Source organism: Gymnoscopelus braueri (genome assembly GCF_963280865.1).
Source record: "Gymnoscopelus braueri genome assembly, chromosome: 9".
NCBI lineage: Eukaryota > Metazoa > Chordata > Actinopteri > Myctophiformes > Myctophidae > Gymnoscopelus > Gymnoscopelus braueri.
The window spans coordinates 41,574,820-41,595,529 of NC_137610.1; the positions used below are offsets into that span (position 1 = coordinate 41,574,820).

At 41.4% G+C, this 20,710-nt stretch overlaps 1 protein-coding gene across 1 annotated transcript in view; it reads left to right on the forward strand.

Moving 5' to 3' along the window:
• rxfp3.3b (relaxin family peptide receptor 3.3b) overlaps window positions 1-19,675 on the forward strand; it is a gene marked incomplete at both ends in the record, with an annotated part of 33,034 nt that extends 13,359 nt beyond the window's left edge. Inside the window, 4 exons of the mRNA XM_080438175.1 lie at window positions 10,065-10,138; window positions 16,513-16,799; window positions 17,964-18,247; window positions 19,003-19,675. Of these exons, the coding sequence (XP_080294301.1) occupies window positions 10,065-10,138; window positions 16,513-16,799; window positions 17,964-18,247; window positions 19,003-19,675 (1,318 nt within the window). The remainder of the gene's footprint in view (window positions 1-10,064; window positions 10,139-16,512; window positions 16,800-17,963; window positions 18,248-19,002) is intronic.
• Window positions 19,676-20,710: the final 1,035 nt, after the last annotated feature.

Sequence of the window (20,710 nt, forward strand, 5' to 3'; positions counted from 1 at the left end):
CATTGTGGGCCAGAATTGACCCGACCACCCGAACCCATGATAATTGCTTCTCTTTACCAGAACCCACCCAACCCATTACTAATGGTGTTGGCAACAATTTGACAGCGGCATTTGATTATGCTTTTTGCATATAATTGATTTGGGTGATCCTATGGCCTTTACTAATGGTAGCATAGGTTGTAGTTTCACACACAATATCTCAAAATGTATCTCTGATGCACAGATTGCCTCTAGCACCACCCTTGTGCCTAACTTTCCACTTGCACACAAGTTATCTCAAAATCTATTGCAGAAAGCCATGAAACTTTCTAAGCACAATCATGCTCTCTAAGAGATTTACTCCTATTATTGCATATGCTCTAGCGACCTACAGTTGTAAAAAATCTAATGGGCAGCTTCCAGTACAAACCATATTGATTTTATTCACGCCATGGGATTTCCTCTAGCATGCCCTTTGGCCAATTTCCAGGTGAGTGGAACAAGGAGCACAGACTCTACAATTGTGTACCTTACTCTGTTTGCTAAGAAAATTGAGAAAATCAATGGCATGTGATGCAAATTGGCTTGCTGTCAAGCCATCTTATGTGCAACATAGCATGTAACATAATCACTGTCAACCATTTTGTACACAGTTAAGTACACAGAGAGAGCTTTGCTTTGTAGTACTTCGCTGAAGCCTGGAGCTTTGAGTAGTAGCAGGGCTTGTAAATAATCCCTTCTAGGACTTTTACAGCTGACCAGCCACATCTTTCTTTCAGCCCAGTCTATATTGCCAACTGCCATACTCTAGGAGGCTATGCCCAGACAAACATTTTTAACAAGGCACACACATACACAGCTGCGCTGATTAACTAATGTTCTCATCAACTGCAGTTGCTGATTTGAAGGCTTATCTTCAATTCAGCTGCCAAATTTGGCTTAGAAGATAATATCATCACGTTCGCTGATGACACAACAATGGTGGTGGGACTCATTACTGACAACGATGAGTCTGCGTACAGGAAGGAGGTGGCGTTTTCAACATCATGGTGCAGCTCACACAATCTCTCCGAAAATGTGGACGAAACAAAATAGATGGTGATCAATTTCAGGAGAGAAAGCAAGTATCACACCACAGACCATCAGTGGCGCCGCTGTGGAGAGGGTTAACACCATCAAGTTCCTGGGGGTTCATCTACAGATGACCTGACCTCCACCTATAACATCATTAAGAAGGCCCAGCAGAGGCTCAAAAAGGCTTACCATCTTCTATAGGGGCACCATTGAGTCTATCTTAGCCTATAGCTCACTTCCTATAGTTCGGCACATGAGAAACATCAGCTGAACTGTGATGACAGGAGGAGATAGAGGTGCATCAAAGCCAAAAGGAGTAGGATGTTGATTAGCTTCTTCCCAAGTGCAGTGAGGATTATAAATAAACTGTGCCCCCTGCCAATGCCCCCCTCCCCAAACCAACTGAACTGAACTGAGTTTGAGTGGACTGGACTGGACAGCATGTAACTGCACCTTTAAAATGCACAACAGCACTGTATTGTACTGTGCTGCTAACCTTTTAAAGGATTTCACCATGGCACTTTATATGTGCTATTAACTTAACTGATTAATTTAAATGAACTGCATTTGTACACATTGGGTTTTTAAATGAGTGTTTATGTTATGTGTTTTAGATGGTCTTTTTATGATTTTGTTTGTGGATGTTTTATATTTATGTTGCTTATTTATGTTGCACTTGCAATTGTCTGAGGGGGAACAGTATTTCATATTCTTTATGTATGTCAGTACGTAGGGAAATAAAGTGATTCTGATTCTGATCCCACATCAACAGCACAAAGGTTTATACTGTAGATGTATTAAAAGTTTCATTTAATATAATGTATATGTCCTTTAGCCATTGAGTTGTTTCTGCGCATTAATAGCTATGTGACAAGCTTGGATGAGACTTTAAAAATGATTTTCACAGACAATGATATGAAGGCTTTTCTAAAGCTTTATGGTTAGGATATATTTGATCTCTGATCTCTTTGATTTGTGTGTGTGCGTGTGCGTGTGCGTGTGCGTGTGCGTGTGCGTGTGTGTGCGTGTGACCGAGTACCATGTGTTTTGGGAGGGGGTGGGTAGCAGAGAGAATTATTACAGAAAAATTAAATCAATAATAAATATATTCTAATGTAAAAGATAACTAATAACAAAAGCAACATGGTATATGGAACATTCTACAAGTCAACTAATGTATGGTTAGCTGCTATTCCAATGCCCCCCCCTTCAAGTCACATGTTGACATCACAATATGCCTTTTGGGGATGCCACAGTGTTGGTTATTCAGCCAGGATATGGAGGACTTAAAGTTGACAATAGAGCTTATCGACTTAAGGCTTTTGGGTAACCCCTTCCACGTCCCAAGTCTTTGAAGTCAGCGGGGGAAACAGGATGAAAGATATTTCAGCAGCTCAACCTGGGCTCACTGATACAAATGCACATTCACTCACACACAGTCTGACAGCAGATCCTTTATTCAAAGTTACGCTACCATCTGCTGCTTCTGACTATCAATTTGTCTGAAAGCGCTGTGGGAGCCATGAGCTTTGTGTTGATATTAATAGCAGTGTCCACCTTCTTGAGGAAGGAGGACAGCTAGAACGGAATCCTTTTTGGATATATTGGATATATAGTATATTCAAGAATATTTGTTCCAATGGAAATTTCGCTTATAGGACATAAAGGCTGCCACATGAAATGCATGCAATTTGCGTTGTCACAGACATAAAGTGCATAACAGATATACTGTAAGTGCAAACATAAATGCATTCAAATAACTCAAAACCCCGGCAAAATCGCCGCTCTATAATGGACATGAAGCATCAACTGACAGCGAAAAAGTACAAATTCATCCAAAGAGTAAGAAAACTTTTATTTTTCCTCACCGACGTAATGTAACTCAATATCATAAACGACACAGAGTCACATACCTGACAAAATCGCCGGGCTGATTTCTTTATTTTTGGAACACAGTTCTTATAAGACGCAATCTAAGATTTCCAATACAAAAAATAACTCTGTCACCCAGAGGTAATGGGAATGACGTCAGGACTTCAGTAGGCCTACTCTATTTAGTTACAATTACAATAATAATAAGGCATTTAACAGACACATGACATTTCATGGCCATATGTTGTGATTTGATGATACTGTTTTGAGTAATTAAGGACAGATAAACAGACAACATCGTTGCAGTAGTTTAGCAATCACTTTGTAGCTCAACTAACGGCAATAATATCATCATTATGACATCAACACACAGGCCAACAAGGCAGCAAAGCTATATTGAACCCACAGTCTATTAGTCCGTGAGCCAGGACCCCAAAAATGGGGTCATCATTACCATCTGGGGGGATTAATTCTCATAGTGATTTTTGGGTAGGTATACACCCCTAGAGCTAGGAAAAATGTGATAGCCTTGCATCGGTGGTAGCTATCTGTGTGTTATCACTCCTTTTATAACCACAAGCCAAAACACAGTTTTCAAAATCCGAATGAAGCATTCTACTTCAAACTGATGGTTCTCTCTTATTATTGACCCTTTCTCTCTGAAAAATGGTTGGGATAAAGCTCAGACTATATATTGTCCAGAAAGGTTGTTAGAATTTCTACAATATTTTTCTATTACAGGCAGTGACAACATAGTGACTATATGTGACATAAGATGTACTTTGGTTTTAATGAAAGATGGAACACAAAGGGTTCCTTTGTAAATTACCTATAGATTTAAAACCATGTTTACATACATAGATTCTAAGGAAATGTATTATGAAATTCAATAAACAGAATATAGTGCAATGGGTAAGAAAATATCCAAAATGGCCACTAAACACACGCCTGGCAATTTTTTACTTTTAATCCGCTTGTCTTAGAATACCTCTGTTTAATACCTCTTTTTTAGGGTTTTCATATGTAGAATCCATTCCTGATGTTATTTTTTTAATATCAGGTCAATCATGTCAAAGGTCAGGTCAAGGTTAAAATTGACCTCTGGGAGAACAACAAATGGAAACAACTTGATGAACATTCATGGTTCACTATTCATGATTTTGTTTTGTGAAAAGTGTCATTAACATGTCACAAGAACTGGTATTCATAATAACATGAATGTAAAATGATATAATCTAATGTCAAATATGTATCTTTTGCAACTACATCTGTATTCTCCAACCCACATCCTGTTCTACCTCATCCTTACAAGTATCCTCCTTATTAACATCACTCCTCATCTGTAGCTTGAACATATCATCAGTAACCATCTTCACCAGAGCAGTTACAGTACATCAGTGATGTACTTCTCACTCTCTGTGCCCTAAATTGATATTGCACCATGTCACATAGCTCTGACGGTGGGGTCACCCTTAGCAATGACAGGAACAAGAATATCCTAGATCTCCTATCCAAATGTTGTGACATCAAACGACTTGTCAGGTGGGGCTTGGTGGTCTGCCACTTTCCACAACATCACTTGTAAATAAATGAGCCCACATCTGGTGCAACAGGTTGGTCGGTGTTGGAGAAAGGGCCATTGACCTTGGCACCCACCTCACCCAGCACATCAGGGTAGCCTGGGAAGTTCCCTGCCAGCAAAGTGTAGTGTGCTCTGATCTTGCCTTTGTCATACATATAAGACTGTCCCATCCCAATGCTCCATCTATACTTTACACTGTAGGTCCACCTGATACACCCCAATACACAGCATACAACAGGACAAGAACATCAGTGTAATCACTGAGCATGTGTACCACACCCTTTCCAGAGATGGCTGCATCAGGGATATAGGAACTCATGGTGATGTCTGCCTCATCATGACTAAATGCAGTATCTATCGTCAGCACTGAAGGTGTACAACATGCTCAACGGCTTCTGCTTAATGTTCTTACTCTTCATGATGACATCTCATGTGGGTAAAGGACATTACTATTCACAACAGCATGGGGGCAAATTAGCCAAGGATGGGATTGAAGAGATGATCTTTCTGTGTGTGAGGAATCCTACACCCCAATATTTTATGACCAAGACACACCAGTGCTTCAACTCTCCCTCTGTTTCTGCACATTTTGGGGAAGGCTTCAGTCCACTCCACTCACATGCATCATGACAGCATCTTTCCTGATCGTTATGGCAGTCTGCTCCCCAGACTGGTCAGCAGAGACAGTGATCCAGAATCCATCATGGTGCCGACAGACAAGGTCTAGCTTAGCCTCTATGCTATGGCATGGAGCACATGCATCTTCAGCAGGCACTGGGTTAGATATCAAGCACACTGCACATGGCCAGCATGGAAGAAGTGCTTCAGTCATGTGCTTCATGAGAGAAAAGGTGAAGTTAATGTCAATGTGTCTCCCTGCGCATTCAAACTGGTGGATGTGAAGTGTAGGAAGAAGTTGTCTACCCACTGTCAGCCAGTAGGATGGAGATGTGCAGTGTCCAGGTAGGCTACTGCTGTATCTGTTCAAATGTCTTTGGCCAAGTTGATAGAAACCACTTCAGAGTGCTGCTGATACACTCAGGACTGACCACTGAACTTGCCTGTCATGTTCTGCAACCACATGCATTTCCACTTCCAGTGCTGAACCTTGCATCAGTTTTGCAATGCAGCTGAAGAATGACTGTATAACATGCATCCCACCGGGATGCACAATTACATTATAGAGCTTATATACCTGCAAGGTGTCAACAAACGGCTCCATGTCAATTGTGAGGTGAATAGGGCCTGCTGTACATGTCAACCAGTGACCATATCTGCTGCCTGCTTGGACACCTGGTTGGACGATAAGGTGCGAGAGAGACCTTGACCTGACCTTTAGCACATAGGCCAAAGACTGACCAGCAAGTCAAAATATAACATTAGAAATAGATTCTACACCTATGAATGCCCCCCCCCCAGGTCCCCATATGAATCACGCTCACGAAGTTCACAGATTCCCTCACACAACTGCAATATTTTGTTGTTTTTAACATAATTTAGTACAATGGAACATCACCATGGGATGGACACCATCTTTGATTTGGCAATAAAAAATTAACTGATGGTAATTTCACTGATTCAGCCATATTTCTTGAACCCTAAGACCTAGTTTTAGACACCAAAACCACCTTTCTAGGTTGAACAGTATCATAAAGCCATTTAAGCTCCTGGCAGTCATATTGGACGCCATCTTGAAAATGATGGCTTTACGAGAAATATAATTTCCTAGATTTTTTGTATGTTCTTAAGCATGCCTAGACGTACCAGAACCAATTGAAAAACCTTTTGTATATTTTTTTGGGGGGGGTTAATAGTATGTTTTCATATATTGACCCATGTAATTTTCGCCTAGTGTTATAACATAAAATGCATGATAGCACCCATAAAGCTACCATTGGTGCAAGGCTATCACATATTTTCTAACTCTAGACATGCATACCTTGACAAAAATCACTATGAGCATTAATCCCCTCAGATGGTAATGACCAACCCCCCTGGCTCACGGACTATATGGGCAAAGTGGTCAGTGTAGCCACATCAATTAACCATGCCAATTAAGCAACAGTACTGACCTTTTGACATTTTACTTCCCGAGTTCACTAATAGAGGGATGAAAGTGTTTTATATTGTTTTTATATATTCCCCTGTATTTAATTGGAACCCTGTGGTGTCTACATGTAACAGCCCAGACACATGTACAGCTTTTTCAACCCACAATTGAAAAGTTGAACCCACAATCTATGGGTGCTCAGTGTAGCCACACCAGTTAAGCAACAATGCTGCCTATGGCATTTCACCAACATTTAAAATTACAAAACATTTAAAATGACATTTCTAAAGATTTTTTAGCCAATTGTTGCTTTTATTTAAATAGATGTGTGTAGGAAGCTGAGACTAGAGAGGGGGAAAGACATGGCTCCAGTCAGTATTGAACCGGACACATGGCTGGCACACCAAACATTCACCCAACGGTATTATATTTTTAATTGAAACCAGTTTGATTTGTGCTGTATTTGCATGTTGACAGAGAAAGACTTCTCTGTCAACGTGTTGCTTCGGTTTACGCCTCGTTATCAGCCGTACACAGTGTGTGTGTGCCTCCAGGCTGCTTTCGCCACTGGCATGAAAGATGATTGGTAGAGAGCATGTCCATATTTGGGCATAAACTGGGCACACAGAAAAGACACACGCACGAAATGGGTGAATGGAACAGTCAGTTGGACCATACTTGACCACAGCCAACAGGAAGCTTTTTGTTCCGTGTCAAGTACCCCAAAATGGTTTCGATCTACACAGGCTATGTACATACAGTGCTGGAGTTCCCATCTGGCAGACTGGCACAGTTCCTTACTCAGGCTATGTACTGTACATACAGTGCTGGAGTTCCCATCTGGCAGACTGGCACCATTCCTTGACTGAAGGGCTCCAGGGCTTCAGTCACTTACCCTGGCTGAAAAGCAAGCACTCAGAAAATGGGCTTGTAAAATCATACCTGACCAGATAGTTAGGGTACCCATGAGGCTCTCTGCGTTCTCGGATTGTGCACTCTAGCAGAGAGACGCATTCAACCGTGTCTTGGCTTTGCCAGAAAGCTGCTTAATTCCAACTTGAGAGACTGGCTATCCCCCTCAGGGAGGTTGTTCCCAAGATGTCAAACTGAGAGATTTAGGATCGATCACCAATCTCCTATGTGCCGAGTCTGCCGACTCCTAAATGACAGTAGATTTGAGAGAATAGATTTTGGTCTATTTGGAATGTTTAGTTTAAACAATAAACACACAGACACAGACAAGTCCAGCTTTATACAGTATATATATAGTAGATTATTACATGGGCTTTTATTCTGATCATTACTCAGGCAATGTCTTGCTTTCATACAGGCTTCTGACAGACAGAGTTTTGAGTATAGCAGCTGCAGCCATGCATGTACTGTAGGGTAGGTTTCACTATAGAGTGTCGCAGTTCCCGCCCACTTCCTGTTTTTTTTGGTGCCGGAAGAAAAAACTCAATGCATTTTTCCATTGACATTTCCAAAAATATTTATATCTATTAATTTAAGCCTCGAATCAAGCCATCACGAGATGACATGAATCATGACCATAAAACGTTTTTTTCTGTGATTTTTTTTTATTTTATATTTAATTATATGATATACTATATTTAATAAATACCCTTTGTTTTGCCGTTTTCAACAAAAAAAAAATCACAGAATCAAACGTTTATGGTCATGATTCATGTCATGTCATGATGGCTTGATTCGAGGCTTAAATTAATAGATATAAATATTTTTGGAAATGTCAATGGAAAAATGCATTGAGTTTTTTCTTCCGGCACCAAAAAAAACAGGAAGTGGGCGGGAACTGCGACGCTCTATTGGAGCAGGGGCACTATGCTACCACAGCCAAAGCAACCCAATCTCTCAATTTGGAAATCTCATGTTCACATAGAAATGTGTAGTTCCACACTGCTCCATGTTTTCTTGGACTCCTGGCAGTGTGAGAGTCAAAATTTGACTTTGATTGGTGTAGGGATTTGGATCTCCCCCGGCTTTGGCCTGGCAGAATAATTTTCATTATAATAAAAATTAAACATAACATTTTGGCAAAGTCAGCCACGTAGTGGAGTATGTGTTCCTACAGCCTAAAAAGGCACCATCTACAATACTACATTTCAATGTGGGAGAATGTTGTTTTACCATAATATTACAAATACATGCAGTGTTATAACTGCATGATGACAGAACTGCTTATGGCCTGCTTCGTTTTCTTTAAGCTGATGCATATGACAATAATAGACATGTATTTGCAAACTGCAGCATATAGATCACAACATTCTGTTGATGATGACATAATGAGACCTCTTGTCTGGAAACAAACAGTTCTACTTCACCTCTTAGAAACAATTTAAACAAAGAAAAAACAACCCATCATTTCCATTAATGATTAGCCTCAGTAATTATTGCCTGCCACTGGCAGGCAATACATATTGAGACTAATCATTATGACTCGCAGTACTGTGGCAGACTGACACACTACTCTGCCTACTAATCAGACCAGTTTAATACTTAATACTTAATACTATGTTATATTACATAGAAGCTTGTGGATCAGCTATGTGCAGCGAAGATATTTAGAGCAAAACCAGAAAATAAACTAGAGCCCTGAGGGGACTCCACTCCACTCAACAACGTAAGGGAAGATTGCACTTTACATTTGAAACAAATCTCAAAGTGCTACTTTAAAGAATAAAAATTAAAAAATCCTAAAAACACCACATCTAAAAGGGTTTTAAAAACCAGAATAGCTAACCGAACACTTTATTAAAAATGAAGTTGTTAAGTGGTTAAGTGGTCATACGTCTGCCAATGCAGACGTATGACCAGTTGTTGAGAGTACCTGGCTCAAAGAAATGGTAAACTTTGGTCAGATAACAGAAGGGCTCATACTGCAGCTTCAAGTTCTGGCCTGAGATCACCAGACGTCTTCATGATGCTTATGACATGTCCACTTCTGCAAGAGGAGGAGATCATCATCATCCTGAATATTGTGGCAACCCTGACAATCTGCATAATAGACCTGACCTGAACGAGGAGACTTTGGAAACACAAAGAGGCTGGTGGGCTTGTCTAATGACCTCAAACTTAATGAAGGCCATTGTGGTGTTCAAAATGGTCATGTCAGTTGAAAAGTTACCATTTGCACACTAACATATGGGGCCACCAGGGGGAACCAAGGGGTATTGGAAAGGAGAGGGAAATGAATGAATGAATGAATGAATGAATGAATGAATGAATGAATGATATAATTAAAAATAAATCTATTTAAATTCAATTATTTATTTATTGTGCCAGTTTAACCACTTTCAACCTAGCGTCTCCATTTTGGTCATGCCTTTTTCAAAACTACACTGATGATGTTGTTGATAACATGCTTATGACTTTCACTGTTCAATGGGCAGAGATGTTGAAGTTGATCCAAAAGAAAAAGGAAAGCCTGTCACAAGCTCTAACAGGAGGAGTTTGCTTTTGTCAGCTATGGGCATTCAACACATCTTTTAGGACAGTGTTTGAGGAGTTCAATAGAGGCTTCTACAAGGTGTGTGACAGAGATGTGGTGGACTTATACCAGCCAAGTGAGTTACAAAGAGTGATGTTGGGACAGGGAAACTATGACTGGGATATGTTGAAACAGAACACATATGAAGGGGAAAGTAAAAAGGGATATTTTTGTCACAGTACATTTGCATACATATGAAATTTGAACCTATGTATTTAACCCATCCTAACTATTAGGATGAGTGGCAGTGGCCCCTATTAATACAACGCCCAGGGAGCAGGTATAGTGGTTAAGTGTCTTGCTCAGGGACACTTTGACACATAGACCAGGGTTGGAGGGTGAACAGGGTACCTACCCATTCAGCTATGGCTGCATCATGCCAATCATCTTAACATTATCACATTCTGGAAGTCCCATTTCACAAGTGTTCAAAATGTATAAAGATCTTTTGAAAATAGCAGATCTACAAGCTCACAACTTGTGAGCTTGTAGATCTGCTATTTTCAAATAGTCAAAGTACAGGGATTTTAAATAATTGTAGTGGAGTAAAAGTACAATATTTGCCTCTAAGATGTGGAGTAGAAGTAAAAGTATTGAAATTTGAAAATACTTAAATACAATAAACATACTGTAAAGCAGGTAGAAATCAAATAATAAGCTGCCATTTAACTTACATCCAACATACAGGTAAGTACTGAGGTAAATATTATACATCCATTTAGGTAGGCATACAGGTAAGCAAAGAAGCAGGCACATTTCCTTCATTAACCATGGGATGGTTCTAAACTAAACAACAATGAAATCCAGAAAATGCCATTTATAATCTACACACACTTCAGAAATAATATTGAACATAAAAACATACCAACTATGCTTCCATAAAGGCTGAACTGAAACAGTTAACCAAACTTTTAGAGAAGCAGTCTTTATCTATGGTGTCTGCTCCTTCCACAGTGAGAACTAATTGACACCACCTGGCTGCATCCTACTTACAACCCTGTGTATACCATCAACCAGAGCCTTCTATGCCATCAACTAATTAACTAAACTAGATTCCTGTCTTAAAGGTACAGAACACATTTAACATACAAGACAGCACAACAGTACTAATGTAGCCTACTCGGTTACTTTCCACCACTGCATGGTAGTGCTGTCCTCCTCCTTGAGGCAGTTGCATTTCTGGGGTTGTCAAGCGGGTTCCTACTTTCACCAACGTTCACTGACTTAGACCCAGCGTGGATTTGTCAATGACCTCCAGAACCACTTAAACCCTCTAGGCTTAGTAAACTGGACCTGAGTTGTCTCTGCACTTGGACCGCTTTTTTCCGTCTACACCAAGTCTCTTCGCCCAAAAATAGCAAATCTACAACCTCACAGTTGGTGTGAGCTTGAAGATCTGCTATTTTTGCTGGGGTTTCAAGGGGTTAATGAGTTCTTGCCTGAGTTTGTGTGCCTGATCAGAGTCCTTCAGTTTTGAGTCCATCTTCCCAGGCTTTTGATTGGCTTTTCTGTAAATAATGATGCATTATATTTTGCATTTTTCTTATTTTTTCGTCTAGCACCATTCTGCATTTGCTATGATTCCCTACCTGGCACCTATTGGTTAAAGCATTGTGTGCTGTTTGCTGCAACTACGTCGGAAATAAAATAACACATACACATTAAAAGATAAAGACATTGCTCTACCACTATGCATTTACCGTCAGACATATGGCACGATGGGTGTTGCCCCGGACATTAAAAGATAAACACATTGCTCTGCCACTATGCATTGACCGTCAGACATATGGCACAATATGGTGTTGCCCCCAGAGAGAGCCCCACTGTAGTTTAATGTTCGAGAGTCCTATCTGTTTACCTCTTAAGCAAGCCCATTTAAATGTACAACCAAACTGGACCCACATAGTCGATCTCAACCTGTGTTGTCTCAAGTTGAGTGGGTTTGGAAGAAAATAGCTCAGATGTTTAAATTTGAACCCTGGCTTCAATGTTCTGCGGGAATCTGACAATCCTAAACTCTGCATAGGCAAATCTCCCTTTTTTAATACATATTTTTAATTATCCTGGTATAAAAGGGGAGTCACAGTTTTTGGAGATTTGTATCAGGATGGAACAATTAAATTATTTGAAGTACTGTGACAGGAATTTGACCTACCACACAATAAACTCCTGCAGTATCTGCAACTGAGACATCTATTGCTGAAAACATTTGTTCCTTCTAAAGTTGCCATTCATGCTGAGGAAGGCCTGTGGGCCGAAACGTCCGTCATATGAGCTGCTGCTGGGAGTGAAAGACTAAAATAAACAAGAAATCCTTCTAAAGTTGACACATTAATTATTTAAAGGTTTCATTGACTTTACAAGGTTGGTTTAAAATTCTCCGAAATGGGGATAAGACGTCAAGAGAACTGCGTACAAGGATCATCTGTACATGCTGGGGATCTGCGAGATAATGACTTGCTGGAGGATGTGTGTTATGGAGGACTGCTTTTTCTTTCATTGAGGCTCCATATGTTCAGTGATGTTGTGGCTATGGGGGTGTTTTGTTTTGTTTTGCATTGCTTTGCATTGCTTTGCATTGCTTTGCATTGCTTTGCGTGGGTTTTGTTTGTTTGTGTTTGGATGGGAAAGGAGGAAAAAGAGAAAATTGCATGACTTTCTTTTTGTTTTGTACATTGAGCTAAATTAACTGTATTTTACCAAATAAAAATTTGCGATTCCCTGGAACGGCAGAAAAAGAAATCTGGGCAGGGAAGTGGATGGCCACCACTTACCCCTCCCTCAACACCGCTGAAGTGCCCTTGAGCACGGCACTGAACCCCCAACTGCTACAGTGGAGCTGCTCAGTGGCCAACAGTATAAGACTGTGGTTGTACTGGGCAGTACAAGTAGTAGTAATTACTACTACAGCTGCCTGTGTGCTTACACACACGCACATACACACGCGCACACACACACACACACACACACACACACACACACACACACACACACACACACACACACACACACACACACACACACACACACACACACACACACACACACACACACACACCAACACACAGTAGAGTAGAAATAGATGAAAAACAGACACTAAACTAGTAATATGTCACCCGTAATAGGCTGCATGTCATCTGTCATCAAGTGTCAGAGACTTTGAAATATAAGTAAATTAACGATATCCAACAAACACCTGCCAGTAGCTTTGGACCTAGACCCAGCAGCACAGCAGCTGTGTAGGTGTGATAAGAGAAGATGTCCATTTAATGAAGGAGGGGAAACTTGCAGGTTAATTCAGAGAGACAAACAATGGAAAGTGAAAACACAGCAAAGTTCCAAAATCCCATTAAACTATAGTGTCCTCCTTTAGTTAGCAGAAAGAAAAGAAAGAAGAACAAATTTAATGTATGGGACATGTACTATTTACATAAAAAAACATTTTTTAAATACACAAAAACAAGAAATGATGACGCAGTCATATTAATACCAGGTTGCTCTCTCCAGCCTCCCCGCACGGAACCAAATGGACCCGTGGTCCTGTACCCTTTCGCTCGTGGAGTAACAAATCGCTGTTGGAGGCGGCGCTGTGTGTGTGTGTATGAGGAGTCAAGTCAATAGTTTGTTTGGTGGCAGCGACCACACTTCTTTTTTTTTAATAGTTGGTTTGGTGGCGACGACCACACTTTTTGTTTTATTCTGGGCTATGATCCCATAGCATGGGAGGACGTCCCTCGTTCAGAGTATGGGGAAGTCTCCCCATTGGCTTAAAGGATTGAAGGACAGCCAATGATGAAAATGTCTCTATATAGACGTGTGTTCAGGGTGAAATGCCCTGTCCAGTTGCTTGACCTTTTTACCTGTGTGCCTGCAGGAGTTTGCAGAGCAGTGAGTGAACATATTTGTGTGTGCTTACTTTTTGCAGATGACCTGCTGCTGCTGTCTCCAACCAAGGAAGGACTACAGCAGCAACTTGATCTCCTACACAAATTCTCCCAGACATGGGCCCTGACAGTGAACCTAACTAAGACTAAAATCATGATATTTCAAAAATTATCCAGCCGCCAAAACCATAATTTTTTCCTAAATACAATCCCACTAGAACAAACAAAAAACTATACCTACCTTGGCCTAAACATCAGCAGCACAGGGAACTACAACCAAGCTGTAAAGGACCTGAGAGACAAGGCAAGAAGGGCATTCTATGCTATCAAAAGAAACATCAAAATAGACATCCCAATTAAAACCTGGCTTAAAATACTGGACTCTGTGATAGAACCAATTTCCCTCTATGGTTGTGAGATCTGGGGACCATTAGCAAACCATGACCTTGAAAAATGGGATAAACACCAAACCGAGACCCTACACACAGAATTCTGCAAATCCATTCTCCGTACCCAGCGAAAAACACCAAATAATGCATGCAGGGCAGAATTAGGACGATACCCACTAATTATCATAATAAAAAAGAGAGCACTTAAGTTCTACAACCACCTAAAAGAAAGCGACCTAGATGCACTCCATAACAAGGCACTCACACACAGCGAAACCCTAGAGAGATGCCCCCTCAGCCAGCTGGCCCTGGAACTCCGGGCACAAACACAAACAGAGCCACGAGATAGAAAACCCATTGGACTAAACCAAATTATAAAACAGCAAAAGGAAAACTACCTGACACACTGGAAAGAAGCAACACAAAAGCAGAGTAAACTAGAATGCTATCTGGCCCTAAACAGAGAATACACAGTGGCAGAATACCTGAGCACCGTGACTGACCCAAAACAAAGAAAAATCTTAACTAGGTACAGACTCAGTGAGCACAGTCTTGCGATCGAGAAAGGTCGTCACAGGCAGACCTGTATCCCGAGAGAAGACAGACTATGCACCCACTGCACACAAAATGAAGTGGAAACCGAGCTACACTTCCTAACCGTCTGTCCATTGTACCAAGACATCAGAGACACATACTTCCCACAGATTACAACCACACACAGAGATTTTGAAAACATGACCAATGACAAAAAACTCCCATATCTGCTGGGCGAAGTACAACAATGTGCAAACACAGCAGGCAGCAAGATTTGTGAGTTGCTGTGATAGGAAAAGGATATCAAACGGAACACAACCACCCTAAAGACTAATCATTGTGTATATTCCGGCACTATACCTGCACCCAGTGATCTTGGTACATAGAAATTGAAGATTCTGACTTTCAAATGTACATATTTTTTGTGTGTGTGTGTGTGTGTGTGTGTGTGTGTGTGTGTGTGTGTGTGTGTGTGTGTGTGTGTGTGTGTGTGTGTGTGTGTGTGTGTGTGTGAGTGTGTGAGTGAGTGAGTGAGTGAGTGAGTGAGTGAGTGAGTGAGTGAGTGAGTGTGTGTGCTTGCTGCATGGGTGCGCACGTGCGTGCATGCATGCGTGCGTACGTGCCTGCTTATATGCTGCAGGATATGCAAACAGAATGTACATATTGAATGTGCCAACATACATGTACATTCAGCTGATGCTAAAGACAGCAACATGTAGGAGTTGATACAGTGGTAAGCTATACAGTGACCTATGACTGTGGGATACAGTCATAGGAAGAATTAACATCATAAATTACAGAATCCCACTAAGGCAAAAAAAGTACGCAAAAATAGCCTACACTGTTTCACCAATTGAATTGTATCTGTCTCGTGGATTTGTATTGGAAAATGGCTGAACTGTCTCTCTGGCTGCTTTCTACAATTTAACAAATGTAACCATTATATCCGAATCATAACACTATCATCACACAAACATGTTATGTTATGTTATGTTATGTTATGTTATGTTATGTTATGTTATGTTATGTTATGTTATGTTATGTTATGTTATGTTATGTTATGTTATGTTATGTTATGTTATGTTATACATATTCTATTCATTCTATTCTATTCTATTCAATTATATTCTAAACCAAATGTAGAAATTCGAAATCATGCTGAAGCATATAGAGTGTGTGGGATGAGGGGGGGGGGGGCATCTATGCATAAAAACAGGTGTAAGCGCGCGCAACGGTCACTTGGCCACCACGACAGGAGGAGGCTAGGACCTCTCCAGTGTCTCAGACGTGACAGATGTTGCATGTTTAGGATGTAACTTATGATGGTAACATATAGGCTATTCAATAATTGATTAAATCATGCTCGGTTGTACATTATTTGAATTATACTTCTGATAGTTTCCGTTTCCACCGTGAGAGCGCGCTACAATTAAGGTGATACGTTCTCACAGATAGGCGTCAGTTATTGCCGCTCTGTCATTTTCACTCCCTAATGCGTCGCTATAGGACTACAACAACTAAAAGGCACACATTGGAGCTTCAAGTACTACTCGAATCGGGGTTTTGGACAGCTGCCTCGGTGGCTTACCTGGTAGCAACGCTTGACTAATAACCGCAACCTCCCATCCCACTGTGGGTAATAGGCTACGACTTTCTTGGGAGTGAGAACGGGTTGGACATGGACCTGGCGGACAGGGGACCCGGAGTGCCGGTGTTACCGTTTGGAAGAATGGAACCAGAGGACTGGAACCACACGACCAGCGCCAACCGGTCCACCCTGGAGTCTGACCCCAACCGCTTCGGCAGCCTGGAGGACATCGACGCGTCGGCGGACGGCAGCCCGGCGCTGCGCATCCTCATCTCCGTGGTTTACTCTGTGGTGTGCGCCGTGGGGCTGGTCGGCAATCTGCTGGTGTTCTTCCTCATGAAGGTCCGAAAACCAAACTTTTTCAAGTCAAGGACCCCCAAATTGATATGTATTTGGCCGCGGACCCCCATCTGATAATGTTTTGAAGATTTATGTGTGGAAAAAAATATTTAAATTAATCAATCAACATTATTTAAAAATAAATTTAAAATAGCAGATGTGCAAGCTCGCAGTACATGTGACGCGCTGTGAGCTTGTAAATCTGCCAAAGTGTAAAATATGGATAAAGTGGTCAAAATGATTAGCTAATGCATGGGGACCCCCTGGAACCTCCCCAAGGACCCCTGGGGGTCCCCGTACCCCACTTTCAGAACCAATGCCGTAAACCATGGATCTGCCATCTATTTCTATTCTATTCTTTAAATCAGTTCTCAAAGGGGGGTCCGGGGACCTCCAGGGGTCCTTGAGGGGGTTCCAGTGCAGGGTCCCCAGAAGAAAAATGTTAAAGGTAGTAGCTAGTGATTTTCTTGGGTTAAAATAAGTGTTAAATAGCTCTATATTCTGATAGTACTCATTGCTATACAGAGTGTTTGTACAGTAACAGGAGTCTCCATGTCTCTTCTTTATTTAACAGAAAATGCATTTTCAGATCGGGGTACCAATTTGATCCAATCAGAATAGAGAACAGGATACAGATTAAACAAGTGAAATGGAACTGGAACACTATTTTAAAAAATGAAGCTGATCTCTCCTGATTGCCTGATATTGAATGAACATGAATTTGTCACCCATGCACCTGAAAATGTATTTTCTGTTTATTGAAGAGCTGGAGAGATGGCGAGACTCCTATTACTGAACAAACAATCTATGATTACTATCCGAAAATAGTGCTTTAACCTTAACTTGCCGTTACCTCCCTTACCCTACCTTTAATATTGCATCAAAATCAGTTTAATCACTTTGACCCTATACAGTATAGCTACATATAGCCCTACACGCTCACAACATGTGAGCTTGTAGATCTGCTATTTTCCAAAGATCTTGAAAAAAATGATTTCCTATTTTGGAAACATTTTAACAACATAAATCTTGCATGGGGGTCCCTGGCACAACATGTTTTCATGTGGGTCCAGCGGCCTGTACATAATCAATCACCTTGGGCGTCCTTGACATGAAAAAGTCTGAGAGCCACTGCTTTAAATATGGCGCATTCTTTTTCTCCTGAAGGTCAGGCCCGGCAGAAGCAGGAGGACCTGCACCATCAACTTCTTCATCCTGAACCTGGCGGTCACAGACTTCCAGTTCGTATTGACCCTTCCGTTCTGGGCGGTGGACACCGCCCTGGACTTCAGCTGGCCGTTTGGTAACGCCATGTGCAAGATCATCCTGTCCGTTACCGTCATGAACATGTACGCCAGTGTGTTCTTCTTGACCGCCATGAGCGTCACCAGATACTGGTCTGTGGCCTCTGCCCTCAAAGACCGGACCAGACACAGATTCTGCTCAGTGAGGTGGGTGATGAGTTTTATTGCAGGTATGGCCTTAGATTAGAACTGTCCAAATCATACTTTCAATTTGACCAAATATTCTCTATTTTATTACACATTACTGTAAAGTTCTATTAGCCTGTGTAATTTTCTTTAGTGGATAAAATGTTGTTTTGTCCAATCTGTATGGTAAAGTATGTTAATACAATATAACTTGTATGTGGGTCTCCATGCTCTTCTATTGAGACATTTAGATTCTGTCTGGTTTGACATGACCTTTGACATGATCCTGTTTCTGGTTTGACATAAATTTTGACCTCAAGTTTCAAAATTCAATGTCTCCCCAGAGCAAGCATGGCAGGCTCTATTAGCTCACTGTTCAGTGGTAAAACATGTCAGCATTGCACAGGAGACCCAGGTTCAATCCGGGATAGAACAGTCAGGAAAGTTACATAGTAGGACATCTTTATGCAGCCCATAAACTAAACAAGCTGACAGCTGCTGTGGTTATATAGCCTTCTGCAGCATTTGATGACCTTAGATTTCATTATGTATTTATTGTTGTTGTTATTCTTCTGCAGCCTTCTGCAGCACTTGATTACCTATAGATTTAATTATTTATTTATTGTTGTTGTTATTATTATTAGCCTGTTGTTTTAATAGGTTATTATTATTATTATTATTATTATTATTATGCCTAGCCTACTTTTATTATTGATATGATTTGATGTTATTTCAAAACTAACAGATGGGGCATTGACATGTGCTTGTGTGTACAGGTGGGTGAGCGCGGGGCTGTGGCTGTGCGCAACCGTGGCCACGGCGCCCACGGCCATCTTCTCCACGGTCAGGAACATCGCCGGGGAGAAGCTGTGCTTGCTCCGCTTCCCGCACTCGCAGCACTGGCTGGCGGTGTACCACCTGCAGAAGCTCCTGGTGGCCTTCGTGTTGCCCATGCTCATCGTCAGCGGCTGCTACCTGCTGCTGCTGCGCCTCGTGCGCACGAGAAGCATGAGCAACAACCAGAAGCGGAGGTCCAGGGTCACCAAGTCGGTCACCGTGGTGGTGTTGTCCTTCTTCCTGTGCTGGATGCCCAACCACGCCATCACCTTCTGGGGCGTGCTGGTCAAGTTCAACGTGGTGAACTGGGACACGTCGTATTACATGGTGCACACCTACGTGTTCCCCGTCACCGTCTGTCTGGCCCACGCCAACAGCTGCCTGAACCCGGTGCTGTACTGCCTCATGCGTCGGGAGTTCAGGAAGATGCTCAAGGACCTGTTCTGGCGGATGTCCTCGCCGGCCGTCGGCACCTCGTGTCAGGTCCGGCCGTTTTCCGGGATTATGAAAGCGGACGAGGACCCGGATGACATGCATTTGACGGTCATCCCTCTAAATAACATGGACACCGAGCAGTGCCGGCTGTCCGTTCTCAACGACCAGTGTGACTGACGCGGTGCCCGGCTGCCCGCCTCAGAGGGACGTTGCCTGGCGGACCGGAGTCTCACTGGTCACTAAAACCGTTTTGTATCAAAACCAGTTGGTCATTAAACTTTCATATTCGATACAAAGACAGTGAACAATCTATCTATCTATCTATCTATCTATCTATCTATCTATCTATCTATCTATCTATCTATCTATCTATCTATCTATCTATCTATCTATCTATCTATCTATCTATCTATCTATCTATCTATCTATCTATCTATCTATCTATCTATCTATCTCTCTCTCTCTCTCTCTCTCTCTCTCTCTCTCTCTCTATCTAGTATCTATCTAGTATCTATCTAGTATCTATCGATCTTTCTTTCAAGTTGCTGCAAAGTTCTTGCTGCTTTGATTAGTTTGTGATTGTAAGTGGCTTGTGGGCTAAAAGGCCACCAGAATCGCTCAAGTTTATTTGATAAAAAGTGAAACTAATGTGTCAAATTGCTAATTATCTCCACAGTCACCCAGCTGTGTCCTTGTCCTCAGCGCACCCTGCACAGCTGAGCACCTCTGTCCTCTCATTAGATTACACACACATTACCATTATGTGGCATATTTCTGACTTTGTTGTTGTACTTGGCTGTGCCATGTAAGCTTTATTAATGTGAATGTAGAAGGAAAAAAACATGCCAGTTGAACCATAAAAGCATTGTTCTGAATTCTGAAAATAAAATGATGACTCTGATAGCCTATAGGCCTATTTCTTTTATGTAGTAGACAATCTAAGGGGTAGCATACAGCAGTATTTTCTATAGGCTAATACAGCATTATCTATGGTAATTTTTATAGCATATATATACAGCAGTATTTATATAGTATTCTAAGTTCAGGGTTATCTTTATTGCAGGGAAATTAAGTTCATACCAAGTACAAATATGCTATGCAGGGACATGAAAATGCAACAAGTGTGCAATGTACAAAGCAATAGATGCTTTCTGCCATTAACCACTTAATCCCTATTTTATACTTTTCAAAGATAGGCGATCTACAAGCTCA